This window comes from Erpetoichthys calabaricus, chromosome 9 (genome assembly GCF_900747795.2).
Source record: "Erpetoichthys calabaricus chromosome 9, fErpCal1.3, whole genome shotgun sequence".
Lineage (NCBI taxonomy): Eukaryota > Metazoa > Chordata > Cladistia > Polypteriformes > Polypteridae > Erpetoichthys > Erpetoichthys calabaricus.
In genome coordinates, this window is record NC_041402.2 from 81,669,323 (window position 1) to 81,693,092 (window position 23,770).

The 23,770-nt window shown below is 36.8% G+C and overlaps 1 protein-coding gene across 1 annotated transcript in view; it reads left to right on the forward strand.

Moving 5' to 3' along the window:
- vat1l (vesicle amine transport 1-like) overlaps positions 1 to 20,738 on the forward strand; it is a 229,473-nt gene extending 208,735 nt beyond the window's left edge. Inside the window, exons 8-9 of the mRNA XM_028809815.2 lie at positions 1,079 to 1,162; positions 16,287 to 20,738. Coding sequence (XP_028665648.1) covers positions 1,079 to 1,162; positions 16,287 to 16,385 — 183 coding nt within the window. The 3' untranslated portion in view covers positions 16,386 to 20,738. The remainder of the gene's footprint in view (positions 1 to 1,078; positions 1,163 to 16,286) is intronic.
- Positions 20,739 to 23,770: the final 3,032 nt, after the last annotated feature.

A 23,770-nucleotide genomic window follows, 5' to 3' on the forward strand; every position in this document is an offset into this window, starting at 1 on the left:
ACACATTAGGACTAATTTAGCATCACCCGTCCACCTAGCCTGCATGTCTTTGGACAATGAGAGGAAACCGGAGCACCTGGAAGAAAACCATGCAGGCATGGGGAGAACATGCAAACTCCATGCATTGAGAACCCAGGATACAAACACTGGCCTCCTTACTGAGAGGCAACTATGCTACCACTGTAACATTTTGCTGTCCTATATTAAAAATTAAATAACAGTATGAACATAAACAAAAGAATCAAACAAAAACAAAAAAGAAATTTCAACACAAGCCAGAGAGTAAGATCCTAGCTGAAACATAACAACCCTGTGCCTCAAAGTTTCCAATTAACTTGAAGGCCCTCCTTCAAATTTAATTTTTTAGCACTTATCCATTTTTACATCTGTTTATGCAATATATTATGTTTGTCCATTTGGTGTGATGAATTCTAGTTGCAGTTCCAATTTAGCAGTTATCAAATTCAGTCTTATGTATAATTCAACTGATTAATACATTCTTACTGATTAATACATTCTTTTATTTACTGTTTTCACATAATGTGTATCACCATTATCTGACCCTGTCCAGTTGTTGCCTTTTTATGACAAGCATCTCTTCTGTTTTTCTAGTCCAAAACATCAATTTTTCATCTTGGCTTTCATACAGTTTGAATGCATTGCACTTCTGGCTGATCACCTAATGGTTGTTAGCCCTCATACACAACGGAACTAACCCTATAACTTAAACCTACAGTAATCAAATCTTTTGATTTTGTTGTGGTGAGCCACAGACTGCAGTGACTCAGCTGCTGGGGATGTCACACTAAACAAATGGTGATTATCTTGACGTTAGATTAACAAATGAAGGCTACAACTGAAAATCAATGGAAAAGTCATTTAGTGTGATACGGTCTTAAAATAATGTTTCAAAAACTACCAATTTCTTGTGTCATCAGACTGCAACTTGCTTTTCAATGGAATTGTGCATGAATAGTTCTGCACAGTAGCTTTGTGATAAATATAGGAGATAAAAAATAAATATTGTTGATGGAATTAAGATACGCATTTAGTTGCAATATTTTGTTCTATTTCATAGGTAAAAGAAGCAATGCAGAGGATTCATGACCGGGGAAATATAGGCAAACTAATCCTGGATGTAGAAAAGTCTCCTACTCCTTTGGTTTGTATTTAAGTTTGATTCATCTTTTTAACACCTTCAGTCTAGTTGCTAAAATGTTTAATCATATCTTATTTATGCAATACTGTACATCATTTAATTATAATTGAAAGAAGCACTTTTACATGCAAAGTCCCAACTGAGATTAGAGAATATACTTACTGTATGTGTTCAAAAATGTCCACATTAATGCTATCCTGTTGTTTCTGTCTCACTTCTGCTTATCATCCAAAACCCTTAAGTTCTTTCATCTGGATCAGTGTTTCAGATGATCAGTTTAACCTTGAAGATCGAGCTTTTGTGAAGTCGGTGACTTGCCTTATATTGACGTCTTAAGATATACTGAGTTATATTGAGTGTTCATGTACAGTTCTGCTTAATCTACTAATCTATATGTCTTTGATTTTTTTAAAATGACAGATAAATAGATGAGGTTTTTTTTTCATACTTCCCTTCATGGCACTTGAACTAGAAATTCACTTATCTTTATGCAGTTTGTAAGTGGATTAAAGATGTTGTTAGTAGATCTCTTCTGGCAATTGTTCCAATTTGGGATCCAGCCAAAATTAACAAGGAATAGAGAACAAAATGAAAAGTTGAGCACAAGAAATAAAGTATTATAGCTAATACCAAAACTTAATGAAAAACTGGATCTCAATCAATATAAAAGTTTCTGAATGGTTGATTGGTTCAGCATAGATGTAGATATCCTTGGTGACAGTGGGGGTGCCTATGCCTTTCTAAATAAGTGCATCTTCAAAAAGCAAAGTGGGTAGCACTGCTGCCTCGCAGTTAGGAGACCCGGGTTCGCTTCCCGGTTCCTCCCTGGGTGAAGTTTGCATGTTCTCCCCGTGTCTGCGTGGGTTTCCTCCGGGTACTCCGGTTTCCTCCCACAGTCCAAAGACATGCAGGATAGGTGCATTGGCGATTCTAAATTGTCCCTAGTGTGTTCTTGGTGTGTGTGTGTGTGCGTGCCCTGCGGTAGGCTGGCGCCCTGCCCGGGGTTTGTTTCCTGCCTTGCGCCCTGTGTTGGCTGGGATTGGCTCCAGCAGACCCCCGTGACCCTGTAGTTAGGATATAGCGGGTTGGATAATGGATGGAATTATAATGTAATCATTCATGAAAGATTTGCATTAATTGAGTGTACAATTGATATGAGAATATAAACACTATTAAAGAAAAGTAAACGTGTAATTTCAAAGGAATGTTACAATATCAACTATGAATTTTGCACTTGCATTTTTACAGTCACATTCACTCCAAACTAAATGCACAATCCAAATATACCAAGATGCTAGAGCAAGTATCAGAGGAACAGCATAGCCAGCATAAGTCAGCACTATAAAGCATTTTGAGTTAACAAAAATCTTTACTTAGAGGTGTGGCAAGCTCTTCTGAAATAAGCTTTAAAATACTCAAAAATACTGTAAACATTTATCTTTGAAGTGTGCCACAGTGAGAAAAACAGTACAGTACATAGAACAGAGATTTTAAGTAACTTTTCCAGTTGTCAATATTGTAATATTGCTATGCCAGTCACGGAACCCAAAGCTGCTCACCCGGACAACTGCATGGTTAGCTATATGCGTGGCTTTTTATCTTCAGCCAGCCCCATTAAATAGCTGATAACAAAATACAGAGAGAGAAAGAGAGCAACTGCTAGGATGCAGTTAACAACAAACCAGGAGATGCATGTATCTTTTGAAAAAGAAACTGAAAACAAAGCAGTTATTATACTCTCTTATTACAGTCAGACACGAATTGCAAGGAGTTATTTACTAGAGTGTTTTCATTCAACCAGGAGCCAAATCACTAAGACAGAGAATCAAGTCAAACAAGAAAGTTTCCAATTGTAACCCAGAATGCCTGAACCTAAATCACTAAACCACACTTGTTTGTAGGTCAAATCTATAATCATGGACAAAGAGCTAGTGGTGAAGTCTTTGTAATGTGAATCATGGTGCCTTTTGGGGGGCAGTCCTTTCCAATCAGGCAGAACCTCTTAGCAACCCATTATCTGTCAGAAAAGATTGTAAAATGAGACACATTTAATAATTACAAAGAAAAAAAATATTTTTTCATTTTTTAAAACAAGCTTTTATATTACTAAAGTCTCAAAATATTGTCAATAAAAATTGATTCTCTAGTTCTTGACAAATAGCAACATTATCCAAAATCACCATAATATTACATGGAACAACAATGAAAGAACAATCTCAGACACTTGTGAGCATGTTTATTTGAGAGCTGTACAGTTAGGAAAGCCACGAGTCAAAAAAATATAGGTTAAACTTAGACGCTAAATTGGGCCTATGCAATTATGAGTTTGAGTGAGCATGGCTGTGCCCAGCAGTAGATGGTCATTCATTTCATGGTTGTTTACTTTCTTGAGCCCAGTGCTACCAGGACTGCCTCCAACTGTCCCGCTACCTTTAATTGGATTAAGCGAGTTTAAGAGTGTATGCACGTATTGTACTGTATTTGCAACATACGCAAGATCATACTGTAGGTTACGTATTGATGTAAGATTTGCTTTATTTCATTCTAGGCATCAGCTGTATTTTTTAATATTTTCAAAGTTCACTTAAAAATATCAAATATGATTTAACACATTATTTCAGAAACAAATTAATTTTAGCACTTTTCAAGAAGCTGAATTTGGGAATATGCTCTAACAATTTGTTTCAGATGGAGATGCTTAAATTCTTTATGCCAGTTAAATCAAAAGCATCTACCTGCAGAGAGGCAGTCTCAGATCTGTTGAGTTGGCACCACCAAACAGGTGACAATGTCTTTCTATAACCTCTTTCTGAAGTGGACTTATGGATAATCCATATTTTTGCTTGATGTATGATAACATGGCAGTCATAACTTGTGTGTGGGCAAAACATCAGATTCAACGACAGAGGGAAAGAGCCAAAGAGTCAGCACTGCCAATGTAAACAACAAGTTGGTAATTTCATGAAATGACTAGTGTGGAGATTTTATACAGCTACATCTGCCAAAATATAGTGGAATTAAAAGTTCCTGTGATTAAGTAACCTAGAGACTCCAAAAGTCAACAAGTTTGAAAATGTACACATGGTATAACATTTAGGTGGATTTGGGAACTTAGGTAATTGATTTGAAAGTTGGAGCAGTTTGATCATTTTTAGTTACTTTATCAAAGAGTTACTGTAGTTATGACATTTTTGTTTATTAAAAACGTTTGTAATAGTGCATCATGTTTAAAAAGATCAGGCATAATATAATGCAGTGATAATATATAATAATACTTGTGTTAGTAAACTACATTAAATACATGCTTTTTAACAGTACTTTAAAATATCATGTAGCTAGAAACTTAGCCTATATAGGCTTTTGGTGGCTCAGTAAAGGCCTATTTATAATTGACATGTCCAGGTCTCCGTGAGGTTTCAGTAGGCTGTGTATGATGTAAATTTTGTCAGCAGTCCTAATGCCTGGGCCCTCGCATCAGTGACTGTGTGCCTCCAAAATTTTGTGACCGCATAGTCCTGGGTGCAACTGTGTGCATCGAGTGTGCACAGAAAAACATAAGCTCATTTGAGGAACAGCTGTGTGAAATGATTCATTGCTACCCAGACCTGTTCAGTACAACATTAAAAATGCACAGACATGTTCCTAAACTCATGATGAGAAATCACCCAGACCCTAGACAAAGATTAAAGTTTGTACACACAGAAGGAAACATCTGCAAAACTGACTGGGGGATTCTGCTGCCACATAGCGTTACACACTGTAATGCTTGAACTATAAAGAGACTGTGGTGCAGAGCCCATGTGCACAACCGCATCTGCAGCTGCCTGCACCAGAGTATATTTACTTTCATACACAACAGGTTTCAACTTAAGTTATGTAAAAATGTCATTGATTGGTGTTGTGTTGTTAGATTTTGGTTGTGGAGAGTCTGTGACATTTTGTAGTTCAATTTTTTAAAATATAACAATTTTTAAAAGAAGAATCTAATGGAGAGTTAAAATCTCTTGTTGAAATCACAAGGTAAAATTGTTAGCTGTTGTGGACTTTGATGAAGAACATATCTGGATCTTTACCAGAAATATTGACTTGTTATAATGTGCTGATAATGCAGTCGTGCCAATATTTTTAGTGTAACATAAATACTGGGTACATGTTTGTTCACTCTGTACCTGCAGAGAGATGCTTGCATAATTCGTTTCCTCATAAATTCATTTTTTAGATAAATTTCTTTTTGTTTTTCTTGTTTACGGTTAACTTAACTGAAGCGGCAGAAGAAATGTAACTTTGCCAGTTATCTAACTCATATTGAGGATCCATTTTGTAGTCAGCAGTGGCTGTCAGACAAATAAATGAAAAAAGAATACAAAATATGCATAATTGTAGTAACCTCTCTCAAGATAAATTGGAAACACTAAACTGGTCCATAATTTGAGTTCCGCAGAATGTACCTTTGTTTTAAGATATATGAGTTTGCAAATTTGCCAATGCTTTTCATTTAGATGTGTTCAAATTTCAAAACGTTTGCACAGCACACTGTGTTAGAGATATGTCAATCAAAATTAAACTTTTATGGCAAATGTCCTTGAAAAATAAGGGTACCAAATCTCAAAAAAATTAGTTTACTGGGAGCCTGAGATAGATAGACAGACATGCTTTTTGCAGTAAATTGCTTTACACATCTAAAAAGGCTATCAGTACAAGTATGATTCATAGCTCCTCAGATTTTATATTCTGCAGTTAGTTACCTTGAATTAATTGCTGTAAATTACCTTAAATTAACAGTTTAAAGATGAACACTTCAACATCTTGATGGACTTAGCTTTTAGACATGGTGAAAGCAAAACAGTAAAAAGTAAAATGAAACCATAAGCAAAAAAGGACCAATATTTTCATAACATTAGTTGAAATATAGTAATAGTAAAGAAGCCAAAAAATGTTGATTTTTCAATTGCATTTCAAGAGATAGCCTTTGTCAGTTAGGATTTGAGAAGTAGTCAACAGTGTTAAGCACTTAAAAGTTTTAAGCACTACTCAAAATTTCAGAAGGAGGAAGTTAACACATTAATTGTAGGGTTGCAGGGAGTGATCACTAGAACATGCTTGCTATACCTCCTCTCTGTAAGCAACTTTTCATTAAACTTTTTGTTGGACCTTGCACTTTTTGCACTACTTTTCACTTTTACTGTGTGTTTTGTTTATAGATGGACATTTCTACTTTTTGTGTTAAATTTTGATTTATTTTCATGGATTATGTCTTGGCTGGGTTTGTGGCCTCAGGGACAGTTGATTTGAATCTTCATATGTTTCAATGGATGAAACTTTTCTCGATTGCCAACTGCTGCTTGATGCCTGACTTGTGACCATTTTCTTGGTGTCATGAAGATCTAGACTCTGGGAGTGTTTTGTTTCCTTTGATATACTGGATTGCTGCAAATGTCATCTACAATATGTGCTTCAGGTAGAGAAATTAACTGATGTCCACACTGACTTGTGAGTCTTTAACGAATGCTGTTGTCTTGTTGATTCCTTTGATTGCCTTTTGGTGTACTTCATGCTGTGTTTCATGACATTTGTGTGGATTGTTGTCCCTTTGCCATCTGCTTTCCTTCCTTGGGGGCTTGCGGTGCTAGTCACACCTGTGATTGCCCACAGCTCTGTGTTGGAACCTCTGAACTCTGGTAATTATTTTAATGTGCATGTTATATTTATTTCCTTCATTTTTAATGGATCAAACTTCCAGTGGCACTATATTGTATTTTCTTCTGGACTCTCTCTCTCTCTGTTGCTGAGCTGTTGTCACTGCTCACCTGTAACAACCCACCACCACTGCACCTTCTGTTGCTCTGCTCTTGAGTTAACTTGCTATTCTCAGATAAGTACTGGCTTTCCACTGTGCTAAAATACTCTCTCAATAAACTTCTCCATATTAAGTCATTTATCCAGAGCAAATGGTAAGACTGGAATGTCCTAAAAGACATTCCTGGTATTGTGCAGCAACCAAAATATTTACACTGAGGATTGGAACACCTCTATCACCAGTCTGCAACTGGATATGCCATCTTACCCAAGGATTTAGGAATAAGGGTGTCAGTGTGTGAAATCTGCGCTATTTTGAAAGAAACTCAGGATGCAGATCTGTACACAATGCACTCTCAGCCAATAACATTGTTTAACACAAGGATTACCAATGACAAAGCACTTGTACTCTCAGTATTCATTATAGACTGCAATCTTAACATGTTTAACTAAAACTTGGCAAAAATCGTATGAGTTTGCATCTCTAATCAATGCAACACCATCCGATTATGTTTTACTTTACAGTGGCTCACAGCTCAAGACAAGGTGCGTGGATCTTAGTAATTTTTAGATCTGAGCTAAACATCAAAAGAATACCAACTGAATGTCCATTGTGTTCTAAGAGCTTGCCTCTTAAGCGAATAACAAAATCTGGTCCTATCTCACTGGTTGTTCCCTATCATCAATGGGTTTTTTTTTCTCTGATTTGACTGAATCACTAACTCATTTAAGTTCTTTTTTCCCAGCTAGTCGTTCTTGTAGGTGACTGTAATATCCACATTGATGTTCCTGCATGTAAGCGGACAAATGAAATCCTATCCCTACTAGACTATTTTGACTTGGTGGTCACACAGTAGACCTGGGGCCTTATTTATAAAGCTTGTGTACTCGTAATATCAGGCTCGAAATGTGCATTCAAAACTTGACAGAGAAACATGCCATGTGTTTCTGGAAACTCTGACCCGTGTGTGCGCAACATTTTGGTGAAACTGGGAAATGACTACATCCTTGATCAAGTAGTGAAATGCTAAAAGATGACTCACATGCATAACTATACATATCACCAAGCTGTTATTTTAATGAACATTAACATGACAAACAAATTACACCTCTAAGGTGATGAATGTGATGTAGACTGTATTTTAGTACCCTTTTAAGAGGGTCATTGCTGTATATTTGCACTAATTAACTAATTGTTATCACTTCTCATGGAACTGGCAGACAGATCAACAGTATCTTAGCCAAGTTGTGCTGGAAGCCTTTAACTAACCGGCAGGGTACCCCTACATCCAGTTTTTGTATAGTGAGGATGCACATACAAAAACCATAGCATGTTTTTTCCTACATAAAAAGGCTATTTTCGGCATTGTCCAGTTCTCATAATGTAATTAGAATACTTTACTCATATTGAAATAAGGGCGTCTAGCAAGATGAAGCTGCTTTTGTTAACCGTGAACAATGACATTCCAATAAAGCATAAGTCCTTTGTGATGCCAAGATGTGACTAACAAACACCAGGCAATAGTGGCAACACACTCTGATACTGGCACCTTATGCTTTTCCCTGACCCCTAGGATGCATAGGACAGGCACTATGATGCCACGTGTGATTTTAATTGCAGAATGTAACTAGATACACTTGAATGCTTGTGGTCATGTCTCAATGAGTCATGTGGGAGGCTGCTGTACAAGCCAATACGTTTCTGCAGCATTGTTACTGCATACGTATGAGGTTGATTAGCATGCTCCATATATGGATGTTTCAGGGCCGCACTTGAGGTACGGTCACATACACACATTTACAAGGTAACTGTGATTTATAAAGGGTAAATTGTGTAGAAATGTGCATATGCCAGGTTTTGTAAATCTGATTTTTTTGATAATGTACACATTTTTATGTTTTTATGGCATGCACAGATTTTCACATCCATGCAAAGTTTTATAAATAAGGCCCATTTTCAGTACATCTGGCTTATCCATTGGCCAACATTTACAGCACTGATTTGGGCCTCTCTGACCATAAAGCAGTGCTTTTCACTATCTCACTGCCTCTTCCTGCACTTAACTGTAAATGTCAAGTGTCTTTTAGAAACCTTAAAAATATCTGTCCCTCTATCCTTGCTGGATCCATTTCTGTCTTCCCCCATTCCATCCATATTAAGTAGTCTTGTTGACTACTATAACTCATTCTTTCATTCACCACTAGATAAAATAGCTCAGTTTAAACATAAGTAAGTTGCTCCATGGTGTAATTCATAATTACAATATATGAAAGTAGCTTGCTGATGCCTTAAGAGAATGTCATGTGATACTGGTTTCACTGTGCATGTCCAGGCTTTCTCAGACCATCAAAGTTCAGAGATGCACTAAGTATAGCCAAGAATGCAGACTTTGGCAGAATAATAGAGAATGAACATGATAACCAGAGGATTTTGTTTTTTGGGGTTAAAAAATACATCAACCTGCATCTGGTCTTATCAGCTCTTCCACTGAAGGGTGTGAAAAGTTCCATCATTTTTTCTGTGATAAAATAAAAAACCTAAATAACTCAACTAACAGAAGTTCATCCTCCATTGGTATATTTTCTGTCTTCTTTCTTCATCCAGCTACTTTTCAAAATTTTCACCAATTAAACTTTATATTTATTAACAACCTGCCCTTTAAGATGAGGATCCCATCCCCACCCCAGTTACCAAATATTGTCTTCATGCCATAAACCCAAATGTTGCTAAAATAATAAATATATCTCTTGACACTGTTTATGTACCAGCTACTTTGAAAATCACCTCTGTAACCCCAACATTAAAAAATTCGGTTGTTGATAATTGGAACAATTTTCAGCCTATCTCTTACTTACCTTTTCTGTCAGAAGTTTTCAAGCATGTTATGGCATCTCAACTCACCCATTACTTTACTTATAACAAGCAGATGAAACTAGGGCTGGGCAATATGGCTTTAAATTAATATTGTGATTATTTTAAACAAAAATATAATATTTGATATATCTTGATCTATTCATAAAAATTTTCAGAGCTGCAGCTGGTTCAGAATTCTGCTATAAGAGTTCTTATACAGACCTACAGCACAGAGCACATAACACCCATCCTGCTCCACCTTCACTGGCTCCCTGTGTTTTACAGGATTGAGTATAAAATTCTATTACTAACCTATAAAGCTTTAAATGGCCTTGCACCAGACTACATCAGTAACCTCCTCCATCATAAAGCTCCTGTCTACCCATTAAAGTCCACTGATTCTAGTAACTTTTTTTAATGTTTTGTATTTTTGTATTATATTCAGTTTTGTTGTTTTTTATTCTGTTTCAATGCTGTGTATAACATGTATTCATCTTTATTTAGTGTTTTTTGTGGATATTATTTGTATCCAATGTTTCATATGCCTTGTTGTTCTTTCTTAATTTCTGTGAAGCACTTTGGGAAATGCTGAGCCATAAGGCAAAGCTCTCAATTTACCAGTCTATCTATGTTCCAACCCTCACCTATGGTCATGAGCTATGGGTAGTGACCGAAAGAACGAGATCGCGAATACAAGCGGCTGAAATGAGTTTTCTCCGCAGGGTGTCTGGGCTCTCCCTTAAAGATAGGGTGAGAAGCTCAGTCATCTGGGAGGGGCTCAGAGTAGAGCCGCTGCTCCTCCGCATCAAGAGGAGTCAGATGAGGTGGCTCGGGCATCTGATCAGGATGCCTCCTGGACACCTCCCTGGTGAGGTGTTCCGGGCACATCCAACCAGGAGGAGGCCCCGGGGAAGACCCAGGACATGCTGGAGGGACTATGTCTCCCGGCTGGCCTGGGAACGCCTTGGGATTGCCCCGGAAGAGCTAGAAGAAGTGGCCGGGGAGAGGGAAGTCTGGGCATCTCTGCTCAAGCTGCTGCCCCTGCGACCCGACCTCGGATAAGCGGAAGAGGATGGATGGATAGATGGACTTTGGGAAATGTGCTACATAAATAAAACATTATCTTATTATTATTATTGGATAATTTTGGGGCGGCACGGTGGCGCAGTGGGTAGCGCTGCTGCCTCGCAGTTGGGAGACCTAGGGACCTGGGTTCGCTTCCCGGGACCTCCCTGCTTGGAGTTTGCATGTTCTCCCTGTGTCTGTGTGGGTTTCCTCTGGGTGCTCTGGTTTCCTCCCACAGTCCAAAGACATGCAGATTAGGTGGATTGGCGATTCTGAATTGGCCCTAGTGTGTGCTTGGTGTGAGGGTGTGTTTGTGTGTGTCCTGCGGTGGGTTGGCACCCTGCCCGGGATTGGTTCCTGCCTTGTGCCCTGTGTTGGCTGGGATTGGCTCCAGCAGACCCCTGTGACCCAGTGTTTGGATTCAGCGGGTTGGAGGATGGATGGATGGATAATTTTGCAAGTGATAAATGTATCTGGCATGTGACTTATTCAGATGCATCATGACTGTGATTCATTCCCTATACAAATTACTTTGCTGTGCACCTTGTGGTTCCTTGACAATCAATTCTAACTATTCATATTATAATCAATACACTTCAATAACTGCAATTATTAGATCTATATATGGTTAGTATTGAGTGACAAACATTAAATGAGAAATGCTCTCTAGATCTTGGCTTTGATTTTCTTGGTTTAGGGAAAACAATCATTATAACCAAAATGCTACAACAAACAGCTCAAAACAAGCTCTATATCAAAATCAGTCATAGTTCAGAAGGTGTAGGAACATTTGTTTTAGAGATCTTCATGATTTATTTACCAGCCAACTCTTCTTTAATCTGATTCAAAAATTTGCATGTATGGCCCTTCTTCCTTTTAAAAAAATAATATTCAAACAAAAGACACCAATAATGCTAGTGCTTATAAAATATAACCATTTGGATGTCACATGCATGCATATTCACAGTGATGACTCATGTGATATGTTGTTCACGAATGATGCCATAAATCTCTGATGTACTTGACAAGTCACTCCTGTGATGGTAAATAAAAGAAATTATTAAAACGGTAAATAACATTGACTGCTTAGATAGATAGATAGATAGATAGATAGATAGATAGATAGATAGATAGATAGATAGATAGATAGATAGATAGATAGATAGATAGATAGATAGATAGATAGATAGATAGATAGATAGATAGGATTAATGGAAAATGACAAAATAATACCAAATGGTGACCAGATGCCACCAGATCCTTCATGCTATATATCGGTGTTGTACTGGAGTATATTTCCCTCCTTTTATTATATACTAGCCAACCCGCACCGCATAATTATTTATTTATGGCTGAACACTTCCTGAAAGACACAGTTGTCCAAATGGGGTGGGTTTGAGGATACGTCTGTAAGTGAATGAAAAGGTGGAACTCTGGAGAGAGCAACATAAAATTGTCCGTGACTGAAAACTGGTTTTGGCAGATACATCTTGTGCTTTCGCAGCGACAGCATCCAGCAGTCCCCTGTATTGCTCTACACACAAATCATATTGATGGGAGCGTAGGTAATGTAAACGCGCGCTTTCTGTTCTGACATATGCGTCGACGACGTATTGCTGGAAGAGTTTGCCACTGGAATGCAAGATGCTAAATGCAGTTCTCATGGCAATCCTGTAAGCATAAAATTGGAGCTGCGTGACTCATGTTCTTTTCGTGGTTCGCTTTTCCTCAACATGAGTCAATTGTATGTGCCAGCCTGCATCTCCGTAAGGGAATAGCAGTGGATAAACCATGGGGTCACAGTTCATATTGAGTACAGAGATACACTTGCAAGTATCTCCCCTTGGGTATATGCAAATGTCGCGTTGTGCAGGAGGTTCCCCGTCTTCACCTACAAAGATAGCAGCAACATCAGTTTGACAGGATGGGGCGTTATACCTTCTCATATCCAGAGTTGAATTTTCATGAATATCAATCGTACAGAAGCAACAGGGTTACTGTGAGTGATAATGTCATGCATTTGCATGTAAGACTTAGCGAAGGGATTAACCTGTCGTAACATTTTGTCTAGTTGCAGCAACAAAATCTCACTGCAAACGCTATTACATTCCTTCTGCAAACGTTGAGTGGTAGCCTCAGCAGAATCAAAGATATATAGCTCACCGTATTGTGGTGACGTGTTAGGATTGGTATATAAAGGAGAGACCTGATGATAAATTTGACCGTGGATTCTGAAAGCATATAGTCCGTGGTCAGATGGTTGAGAGATGTGGGCGCCCATTGAAGCGAAAGCTAAAGCAGAGTTGTATTCCCTGATATGACCACAGTAATTTCATGACAGCAAGTTCTTGCCAGTCAAGAGGTTTTGTAATAAAAGAGGAGGTTGGGATAGCTCTGTCTTGCGTGCGTGCGTATCCTGTGGTCGGGCAACTTGGTGGATTATATATAGAAAAGCACCCGGAACCGAAAAGAACAATGAAAAGTCAACATGGCTCAGAGGTGCATGTGGACTGTAGCAGAGACGAAAGCGACTGAGGCGGTGTTTGGTGAGGTGTTGCATTCTGGGGTGGACTCGGGAGGAGGGTTAGAGTTGGCGGGTGGGGCTCTGTCGTACGTATCCCATGACGTGGGAGGAGGGTTACAGTTGGTGGGCGTGGCTCTGTCGTGCGTATCCCATGGTCTCTGTCTTGCGTGCCATTGTCGGCTGCTTAGTGAATTGTTGGTGGGCGGGGATCTGTCTTGCGTGCGTCTTGCTTGCCATGGACTTAGTGAATTATATATATAGATTTTTTTAGGTAAAATTTTGATGAAATATTATATTAGCCAAGCCACCTCAAACATACAAGACTACATTGTCCATTGTACTTGTCCAATTAGGTAAACACAGAGTTTTAACTAAAGTAAGGAACGATTTTCTACATAAAAATTGTTTACAGTATTGGGTCACATATGGCTGCCGTCTCTCACTGAATAGCTATCTACCCCACATGTACCTATGATCTGCATGAATAAATCCTTAATTTTTCTTGTTTATAATTAATTTCTAATCCTTCTGTATCTGTATATTAACTTTAATACAAATAGGACATCTACATCTTTGACAACTACTTTTTTATTTATTTGCTAGCCATAATGCATTTGTTCATTTTCTGGAAATATGTTTAAGATATTCTGTTATGTGCATCCTGATGTGTATTGTCATTAAAATGTGGTTCTTTCATTAAATTTTACAGAAGCCAGAATTAACAAGAAGTCTGAGTGGTCCATCACTATGAAATGATTTTGTCTATTTTCTGATTTAACAATATACAGATTGTTTGAACCTGCAGAACAGCTCACCTGTGGTTTGATTGTGGAGGGGGCACAGCAACTGCATATTCATACTTAATTGTTCAGTGGAGCACTGTTAAAAAATATTATCTAATGCAACTGAATAAATTGATAATTAGTGATTTCTCTGAAACATTCAAGCACAGATTTATTGAGTTCAATCTAGAAGTCCATAGCATTGTTACCTGAATATTGTAAGTATTACTTATGCTGAAAATGAAGCAGTTCTAAAAATGAGAATACCCTTTCTTATTAGTTCTTGTTATTACCCATTGATCATAATTATCACATTCAGAGTTGCAAGTTTGTTGTATGCCTACTTGATTAATACATGTATTAAAATCTGAATTTTTATTTCCTAAATGCTGTTAAGAAAAAATGAAGCCATTACTATAATAATGCAACTACTTTATTGGTATCTATTATAAATACTCCTCATTAAGCAACTGAGTTCTGTTCCAGCAGCCAGATCATTAAGGGAAATGGTCACTAAGTGAAAATCACAGGAGTAAATGCATTCATATTTTTTTTACAACTGCTTTCATTCCTGGTGATCTTTTTTCTTTAATGCTTTCTTACACTGTAAATCTTTTCATGTCATTACTGCATGACTAGAGTGTACTGTATTTAAAACTTTTGAAAACCTTTTAAGTTTTGGTTTTATACAGTAAGCTTACTGTATGTATTGTAACAACCCAAGGCATGTGTGAAACAGAGGAATCAGCCTCTTTATGTCAACTGCTCATGAGTGCCCCAAAAAAGATTTCTTCAGCAGCGGTTTCTACCAGGTGTTCCCACCTGGTTTGTCCTTTTGTCCTTTGCATACGTTCCAGCCCCTATCACCCAGAGTCAGAGACACATATTCCACATGATCACCCGGTTCCATGAGCCAATGGGCTTTAGCAGCTGGGAGACATGTCCAAAGGGCTGTATATAAGTGCTGCATGTGTCCTCCCCTCTTCCCCACTGCTCATTGTTTGCAGAGCTGCTTTTAATAGTTTGGTATATCTCACACTGTAGCTTCAAGTAGGAAGAATAAACTTACTTGACAATACTTGGTATTATTTGAGTCAGATAACCCTCCCACAACCCTAAACTCTACCTTAATATAACTATTTGGGGCTTTGGAGGTCTGCAGCTAGACTCTGTTGGCACCAATTTGAATCAATTCCACCTGCTTGGACCACCCATTGGAGTCAGATACAACTAATTGTAGATCCAGTGTGGAGGCTTAGGGCTGCAAAAATATATATTTGGCTTTTATGCCTGCTTCTCCAAGTATTCCTGCTCCCTCTGACAGGTGTAAGCCACATGAAGAGTGTGTCCATCACAGCTCCAGACCTAAGGATGCCACTTTTTTTTTTTAAATTAGTCTAAATAGCAAGAGATTAAATGGAAACGCAAGTGTACAAAAAGCTGGTTTATTATATAAGAACAAAACTAACTTAATATAATAATGTGTAAAACATAATGTTATAAAATTGGTACAGTACAGAATAGCTTTCCATTGTGACTTGCTACTTCATTCAACTGAACTGGAGTGCTTTATCTTTGAAGACGTCTTAGCATGTGGTGTAAATAAGTGTAAATAACTAAATAAAATATGAAAATACTGGAAAGCGGGCTATACGTTGTACTAATGCTACCAGCAAACAACAAACACTGAGTCACTGAGGGAGGCATGCTGCACATACATGTGGAGGCTGCTGGTTGCTGGTCGTAAAAGCGCACCATGGTCACTATGCTGATTATTTGTAATGGTCTTATGTACAAATGGTCAGAAACTGAGGTAGTTGCTAAACGAGGATTACTTATAGTGTTTTCTGTTATGGTGATTTTAAGAATTTACTATGTGTGAGATATTGAATATGTCAAATTTAAAAGAAAAAATAATGTTTTTTGCTTTTATAGAATGTTGGGATTGGCCCTTTTAGAACAAGTAGGAATGGTAAATTGTGTAGAGGAGTCAGTGTTATCCTACCCTAAATTTTAGCAATGGTCAATTAATGAGTAAAACTTGTCAAAAAATGTATTATATATTTATATATATATATATATATGTATATATATATTATCTTCCAGATGGCCAATGACAGCACAGAGACAAGTGAGGCAGGAGAGGAGGAAGAAGATCACGAAGGTGACAATGACAACAAGGAAAGGATGCCTTTCATCCAGTAATCAAGTGAAAGAGTTAATCTCATTAGCAGACAAGAGGCATCAGGAGGACCCTTTGTATAAGTGAACAAATGCTGTAGTACAAATATGTGTTGTTGTGTTTGCCTTTCAGCTGAGCTGTTTGAAAATTTGTGGCTTGTCGAACAACTGAAGTGCCATTCTCAATGAAGTATTATTATGATGTTACTTTATGTCTTACTGACTAAACTATTGTTGATTTTTTTGCAAACCATTCCTGTTGTGTGTGACATGTTTTTGAAGCATTCCCTAAGCAAATCACTTTGCTGTGTACCTTTTGGTCCCTTGACGATCAATCATAACTATTCATCTAGACAGCCCCAGTCAACAATACTGCACATAAACAAAGCTTTCAGTGCTTTTATGCTAGGATTATGCTCTAAAGATGACTTGTTAATAAGTAAGTTTTTTCCAGAAGAAAAAAAATACCTCTTATATTTTAAAAATCCTAGTTATTTTATTATTGATAATTAAGTATGAGGATTAGTTTATAGGAATTTTTACCTTTCAGTAAAAGTGCTGCATGCATCAGTGGTTTCTTGAAACAGACAGTATCATTTCAGAAATTAACAAATCAGCTAAAATATATGTCTGAAGCAAAAAGGTATAATGAACTAGTAAAATTTGTGTCAGGATATTTGGACTAGTAAAATATTTGCCTTATTTTGTTTAGCCTACAAAGAGAATGAACCTTTATTGGATTCAACTCAAACTATAGGCACATAAATTATACTTATAAGCTAAGTACATATGTCATGTATATTATTTTATGATTAAATTATTTTATATATCTAAAAAGTATAAGATCATCATACAGAGATTGATCATTATTGCCATTTTAAATATCATGGCAGTGTACTTTAGTATGAAGAGTATAGGGAATAAAACACTGGTTGGGCTAATTTAAATCCTTGGTTAATGAAGCTTTTTAAATTTATGAAATGTTGCCAAAATTGTTGTGAAACAGGCACATATTTTGCTTTTGGGAATGCTGCATTTTATAGACATGTGCCAGGTTTTATAGAAATTTTAAGAGAATGTTAATCATATATTTTTCTCAAAAAATACATTGGTACAGTTGAATGTTGTGGTATAAAGTAACACTCTGTATCCCTAAGATTTTATAAATATTTGCCCATAAAGTTCTGAAGTAAATATGATGCACTATCAACAAAAATAGTATTAATAAGTATATAATGTACTGCACTTAGAAAGCAACATTTGTGCATTTTCAGTATTTTTAATTATACATTTGTATGTCAGCCTTACATGCGGAATAATTATAGCTTCATTAGTAATTCCTACACAAAGTATACTGTTGATAAAATATTAGTTGATAAAATATTAAAGTTACAATATCAACATATGATGCTGCATTAACAATATTAACACCTCACATACATACAGTAGATACTGAGGCTGACAATCAAGGGGCATTAAAAATGATGGTAATATTTGACATTGTTGATGTTGCGTAAAGTGTAATGTTACTGTGAAATGGGCATCTGATGAAGCATATGATGTTGCCATTATTTCCGTTTTTATGCAAACTAAATGAATTGTTTAAAAGCATTTGTTTGCTTAATATTTGTAATTTCTCACATAAACAAATTTAGTTTCACCTTTTTAGTGTTAACAGGACATTTATTTTGAAAAGCATCCTATATTTCTTGTTTGAAATTTATTCTGATCCTGCCAGTAAACAAAATATTGCACAGGTATACATTCAGTCAATTAGGCAATACAAAGAATATGATAAAATGTAAGCTATAAATAGAAGATATGTTAAAACTGTAATACTCATATGACCCAGTAATTCTTAAGAATATGCTTAAGATGTTGTATTTAGTCCAACAATTCCACTTTCATCTCAGTGAGCAGTTTGATCACAGTTGAGTAAAAACTGCTTCTGTCTCAGTTTGTTTGTAATTGTACTGTAGATTTATTTACTGTAATTAATTATTACATAGATCATGATCCAAAGGTAGCTGTTCAGATAATATATGCAAGCATCTACCATCTTGTCATGTTTACTTTTTACTAATGAATCAATTTGGTCTGATTGTACCCTTAAAAATCTAATTACTTAATTACAAACTAATGATATATGGTACTTAAAAATAAGAAATTGGTATGTATGAAAAATATAACAAAAGCTTAGAGCAGTTACAGAATAATATGAAATCAAAGAACAGGGAACTTTTCTTTCATCAATTAAGTTTTAAGTTTATATTGAATGTTTTCTGGCCCAATGTTTGCTTGGTATGATATGGGATTTGTTTCTACCCTCTATGCAAAGAGATACTATATTTTCCACTAGCAAATGATACAATATTTTATTAACCAAAAACATCTATCTTATTTTTTTAAGAAAAAAAGGCTAAGAAGGCAGCACAATGGTTAAAGCAGACATTCATAATTATCATTTATTTGTTTCTTAATTTGAATGGTTAATGCCATATGCTATACTGTATCTTTTAATTATTAGTGCCTGCAGAATGTGCAGAACTCGACACAACCTGTGCCAAAAATAAGTATCCATCTATCCATCCATTATCCAACCTGCTATATCCTAATTACAGGGTCATGGGGTCTGCTGGAGCCAATCGCAGCCAACACAGGGCGCAAGGCAGGAAACAAACCCCGGGCAGGGCGCCAGCCCACCGCAGGATCTCTTAAGTAGCCATTGATAATTTTCACACCTCCCAGTGAAAGCCTAAATTGCAAAATTTGTAGTTGAAGAATCTATTCAATTTTAAACCTTAGCCTATACATAATTCTTTTTGTACATAGTAGGAATTTATAATTTTACATCCCCCATTATTCCTTACTAATAAATTTAGATTTCCAAAGTATATAGTGTACACAAAAACAGCTCCTAAAATGAAGAAACATAAATTCTATATGGAAAATAAGAGTGAGCACTTAAAAATTTTGAAGGAAAAACAGTGTAAAAAATACTCTGAAAATGCATTTAAGGCAAGAAGTCAGTATTATAGTTCAGCCAGTATAGTGTATTAGAGCATAGTGGCTGTGAACATAGTGTGAAGGGTTGCAGAGCATATATCATTCTGTGCTGTTCCCATGTAATATATAATAAGCAATTATTTAAGAGAATATATAAGAGGCTGTAATCAATGAATAAAGCCTAACTGTCAACTTGAACACGGTGCTGAGTGTTTGGGAACACAGCTTGTTCTGTGTTATTCCCAATTAAATACATAAGAAGAAGTTATATCAGGTGAATATATAAGAGGCTCTTAAGCTTCTGTAATGTTTTAATTTCCGCTTGGGGTCAAATAAAGTATCTGTAATCAATGAATAAATTATTAACTATTTCAGCTTGGTAAGAATCCCCAAGCATTGTTTGTTCGTTTGTTTTTTTTTTTCAAGAGGCTGTACTTCAGTATCGATCTGTTACTGCCTCTCATCTTTAGAACAGAGGTCCTATAGGGTTTAGCTAAATTAAATGCTCATGCTCCATGTTCACAGTCCATTCATTTTTAATTATTAAGAGCTTTCCAAACTACTGGCAATATCTGATTCAGCAAGGAGCATGTTAATAGAGAAGTGCATAATAAGTTGTTTCTCATCCTAGCTATATTTTGTATTCTGTTTCTCATTGATCATTTTTATTCCAAGTGTTTTTAAAAGAAGAAAACCTAGTCTGGCAGGACCTACAGCATAAATGGTTAAAATCGCCCCAATACTTTCACTGTTTTTATAATAAAGGTATGGTTACTCAGGCTTTTCACATAAATCCAAAGCTGTGCCAATGATGATTAGTTCCTTAGAAGTGACATGCTTGAATGAAATCAAATTGAAGAGTAAAAATGCTTCCTTACAGAAATCTTTAGTTTTTCTCTTTCTATTAATCAAGGTTTACTTTCAGAGTTCTCACTTGGTGTTTCACAGAGATATATTTTGTTAGTACTGTCTCGCTGAGCCATGTATTTGTTGCTGAATATGTAGAACATAAATCTCTAATTCAATGAAGGTATTGCATTTTTTAACAGTAATTATTTTTCTTTTTATATGCTTGGTTTCAAGAATGGTGCATTGTAATCTCAATCTCCACTTTTGACCTTCCTTTTTAATGGCCTTGAGTGTACAGCCTACAAAACCGAGCAGAGTATCTGTCACGTGCTAAACAATACGACAGGTAGTTTTTCAGTTTGCCTTAAGAAATAGTTTAGCTTCATTTATTAGCTGAAACCTGTACTGATGACTATATTGTTCAATTGTATTTGTTGTATTAGTGCTTTTGTTATATTGTGCATAAAAAACAATTATGTTTACATTGAAGTATATAAATAAATGTATCAGCAAATCAGAGAATTTGACCTGTATCTTGCTTTCTAGACATTGACATTAGATTGGTACAGACTACAGGTTGCTTCCCTCAGATCACATCAGCTTTTTATTCTGTCTTGCGCATCCATGCTGAGCACCTTGATTGAGGAACAAGGAGATCAAGAGCAACTGGCAATGCTGACTACAGCAGATTAAATTCTGGAGGGGAAAATGTACATTTTTAAGTGTGATTACAATTAGACCACTTTTTGGATTTTCATGATCAGACCTAATGAGATACTGTAGTTCCAGAAACATGTGTGTTCAGTAAAAATTGCATTAAAGCATTTGAGACAGTTGAGGGCTAATGTACACTGTATTTATTATACCTGGTCCATGTGTGGACTCGAGCGATAGCATTTTAAACTAGTGCTTATACATTTTCTGTGTTAAAACTCTAGTTGAAGCATTTTAAACTTATATATATATATATATATATATGGCTACTATTTACGTAGATACCTAAATTTGTAATTAGTAGGAAATTAAAAAAACTCTGCAGTGGGGTAATGAAGAGTTGAAAAAGAAGCTGCAAAGAAAAAGCTGTATAAGGTTTATAAGATTAATAACTCCATTGTAATTATAGGGTATATGAGAACTTGAATGCAATGATTAAGAAGGATATTAGGGAGGCTAAAAGGCAGTTAGAGATAAATGTAGCAGATAAGACAAAAGACGACCCAAATAGATTCTTACAGTATTTTAGTAGTACAAAAACAGTCAAGGAGGAAGTGAAGTACATCAGGAATAGTAAAGAAGAATTAAAAAAATACAGTCAATGAAATAGCAGATTCTCTGAACTCACATTTATCTGACGGCTTCACATGTGAGGAAATAAATAAACTCCCAGTGATAAAAGGGATTACTAAGGAGGTACTGAGTGATTTGGAAGCTGTAGAGGGAAAAGTACTGCTTAGATTAAGTAGGCTGAAATCAAACAAATCAAAGACCAAGACCAAATAATATTTATCCTTGAATTCTGAAGGAAGTTAGCGAGTGCATATATAAACCCTTGACACATATTTTTAGGAAGTTACTGTGAACTGGGGAAATGGCAAATAGTATCTAATTATATACAGTATAAAGGGTGATTGGGCAGATCAAAGCAGCTGCAGGCCAGTAAGCTTAACGTGCACCACAGGTAAGTTAATGAAGTTATCCATATTACTAACCGAGAATGCTAAACCGGATGATGGACGCAGGCACATCCAGCCATGGGCCGTAGCTGCAAAAAGACGTACTGCGCAGGCGCAAGAAAGGGCGGACGGGATACACACCAAGAGGGGGATTTAACAAGCCCTTGGAACACAAAAAAAAAGAACACAAAACCGCCCCACACACCCTACAAGCAACGGACGGGACACACACAAAGAGGGGGATTCAACAAGCCCCTGGAACACAAAACGAAAGAAGACGCTCGCTCAACAACAATCCTCACCCACACACCCCCCCCCCCCAATCAATAAGAAGTGACACCCAAAGCTACATATCTAAAGGAAACGTCCATATTAAACATACGTCATCTCAAAACCTTCACACTAGGCAGCATAGGTGGATCTCATTAAAATAAAGCACTATTAACCGTTCAACTGGACAAAAGGCTCCATATTAACAGTGAGTGCGATCCTACTAAATACTTATCCATATTTCGCACGCTGAGGAACAAACAAGTCATGCATACACGGTCACGGGTACAAAACGATTCGGATCGGATAACGGAACCAAACACACGAACACGAATGAAACAAAAAGAATACACGGCGGCGCATACAATGCGCTTCGGAAAATACGTGAGAAAAAATGTCTCGGATCAAAAAACGCAAAGCTCAAGTAACCCCGTTACAGAGACGTGCCCAAATGAACAGACACATTGAACGTAGATGCATACAGCGCGCGTCTCAAAGTGCTGCATCAAAACAAGCACGATTTCAAAAGAAAGAGCTTGCGTCTCAGACATACAAAAAAGGGAGCAAAGCAACGCGCATATGACCGGCCAGAAAACAAGCAAGCAGGACTCAAAAAGCAGAAAGCTCAACTGACCGACGTACAAAAACGAACAAGGCACGATACAAACAATGCACGACGTAGAGTGAAACGGACTTTGCGCAAAGCGGAGGCGAATCAATTAAAACTCAAAAATAGCGCGTCACAAATAATGGACATGCAACAACGCGGCACTCAAACACCACAAGCAAAACATGCCCGTCGCAGACATCAACACCAGACGTCTGCTAAACTCTTACGCCAGTTGGCTGACAACGCTTTCAATAATGAGTCCACTATTGAGGAAAATTCATTGGGATTAATGAATGTCATTTGCAATCATTGTCATTCACTTAACTTCACAGAAGAAACAACTGGCAATACAAATAATGAATTTACACGTTGTTGTCAAAAGGGGCAGATTAGAAAGCCTCCTTTACATTCATATCCTGAATATCTACAGAAGCTTCTAACTAAGGATGTGCCTGAAAGTAAAAACTTTATGAACTACATTAGATCCTACAATAGTTCATTTGCTTTTGCATCTACCAGAGAACATAACAGGACACCAAAAGGCAATGGCCCATACTGCTTTCGCATATGTGGTTAACACAACGCACTATATTATGTCCAAAAAATATTAATGTTAATCACATTATTAACCAGGTCATTTCATTACTTCCTGGAGAGACACGGCTCTTTCTAAGCTCTGACAAAGTTGACTCTGATGACGACAATGAACATCTGAATTTCCCATTAGAATATTTGAACACTATTAACCCGGATGGATGACCACAACACAACCTTACCCTTAAAAACGGAACAATAATCATGCTATTAAGAAACCTTAACACTAAACAGGGTTTATGCAATGGCACACGGTTAGTCGTCAACACCATAACACACGATGTTATTCAAGCAACAGTTCTTTCAGATTCACATGCTAACAATACTGTTCTCATTCTTGGAATTGACCTTACGAGTTCTGACCTAGAATTACCTTTTACATTGAAACACCGACAGTTCCCCATTAA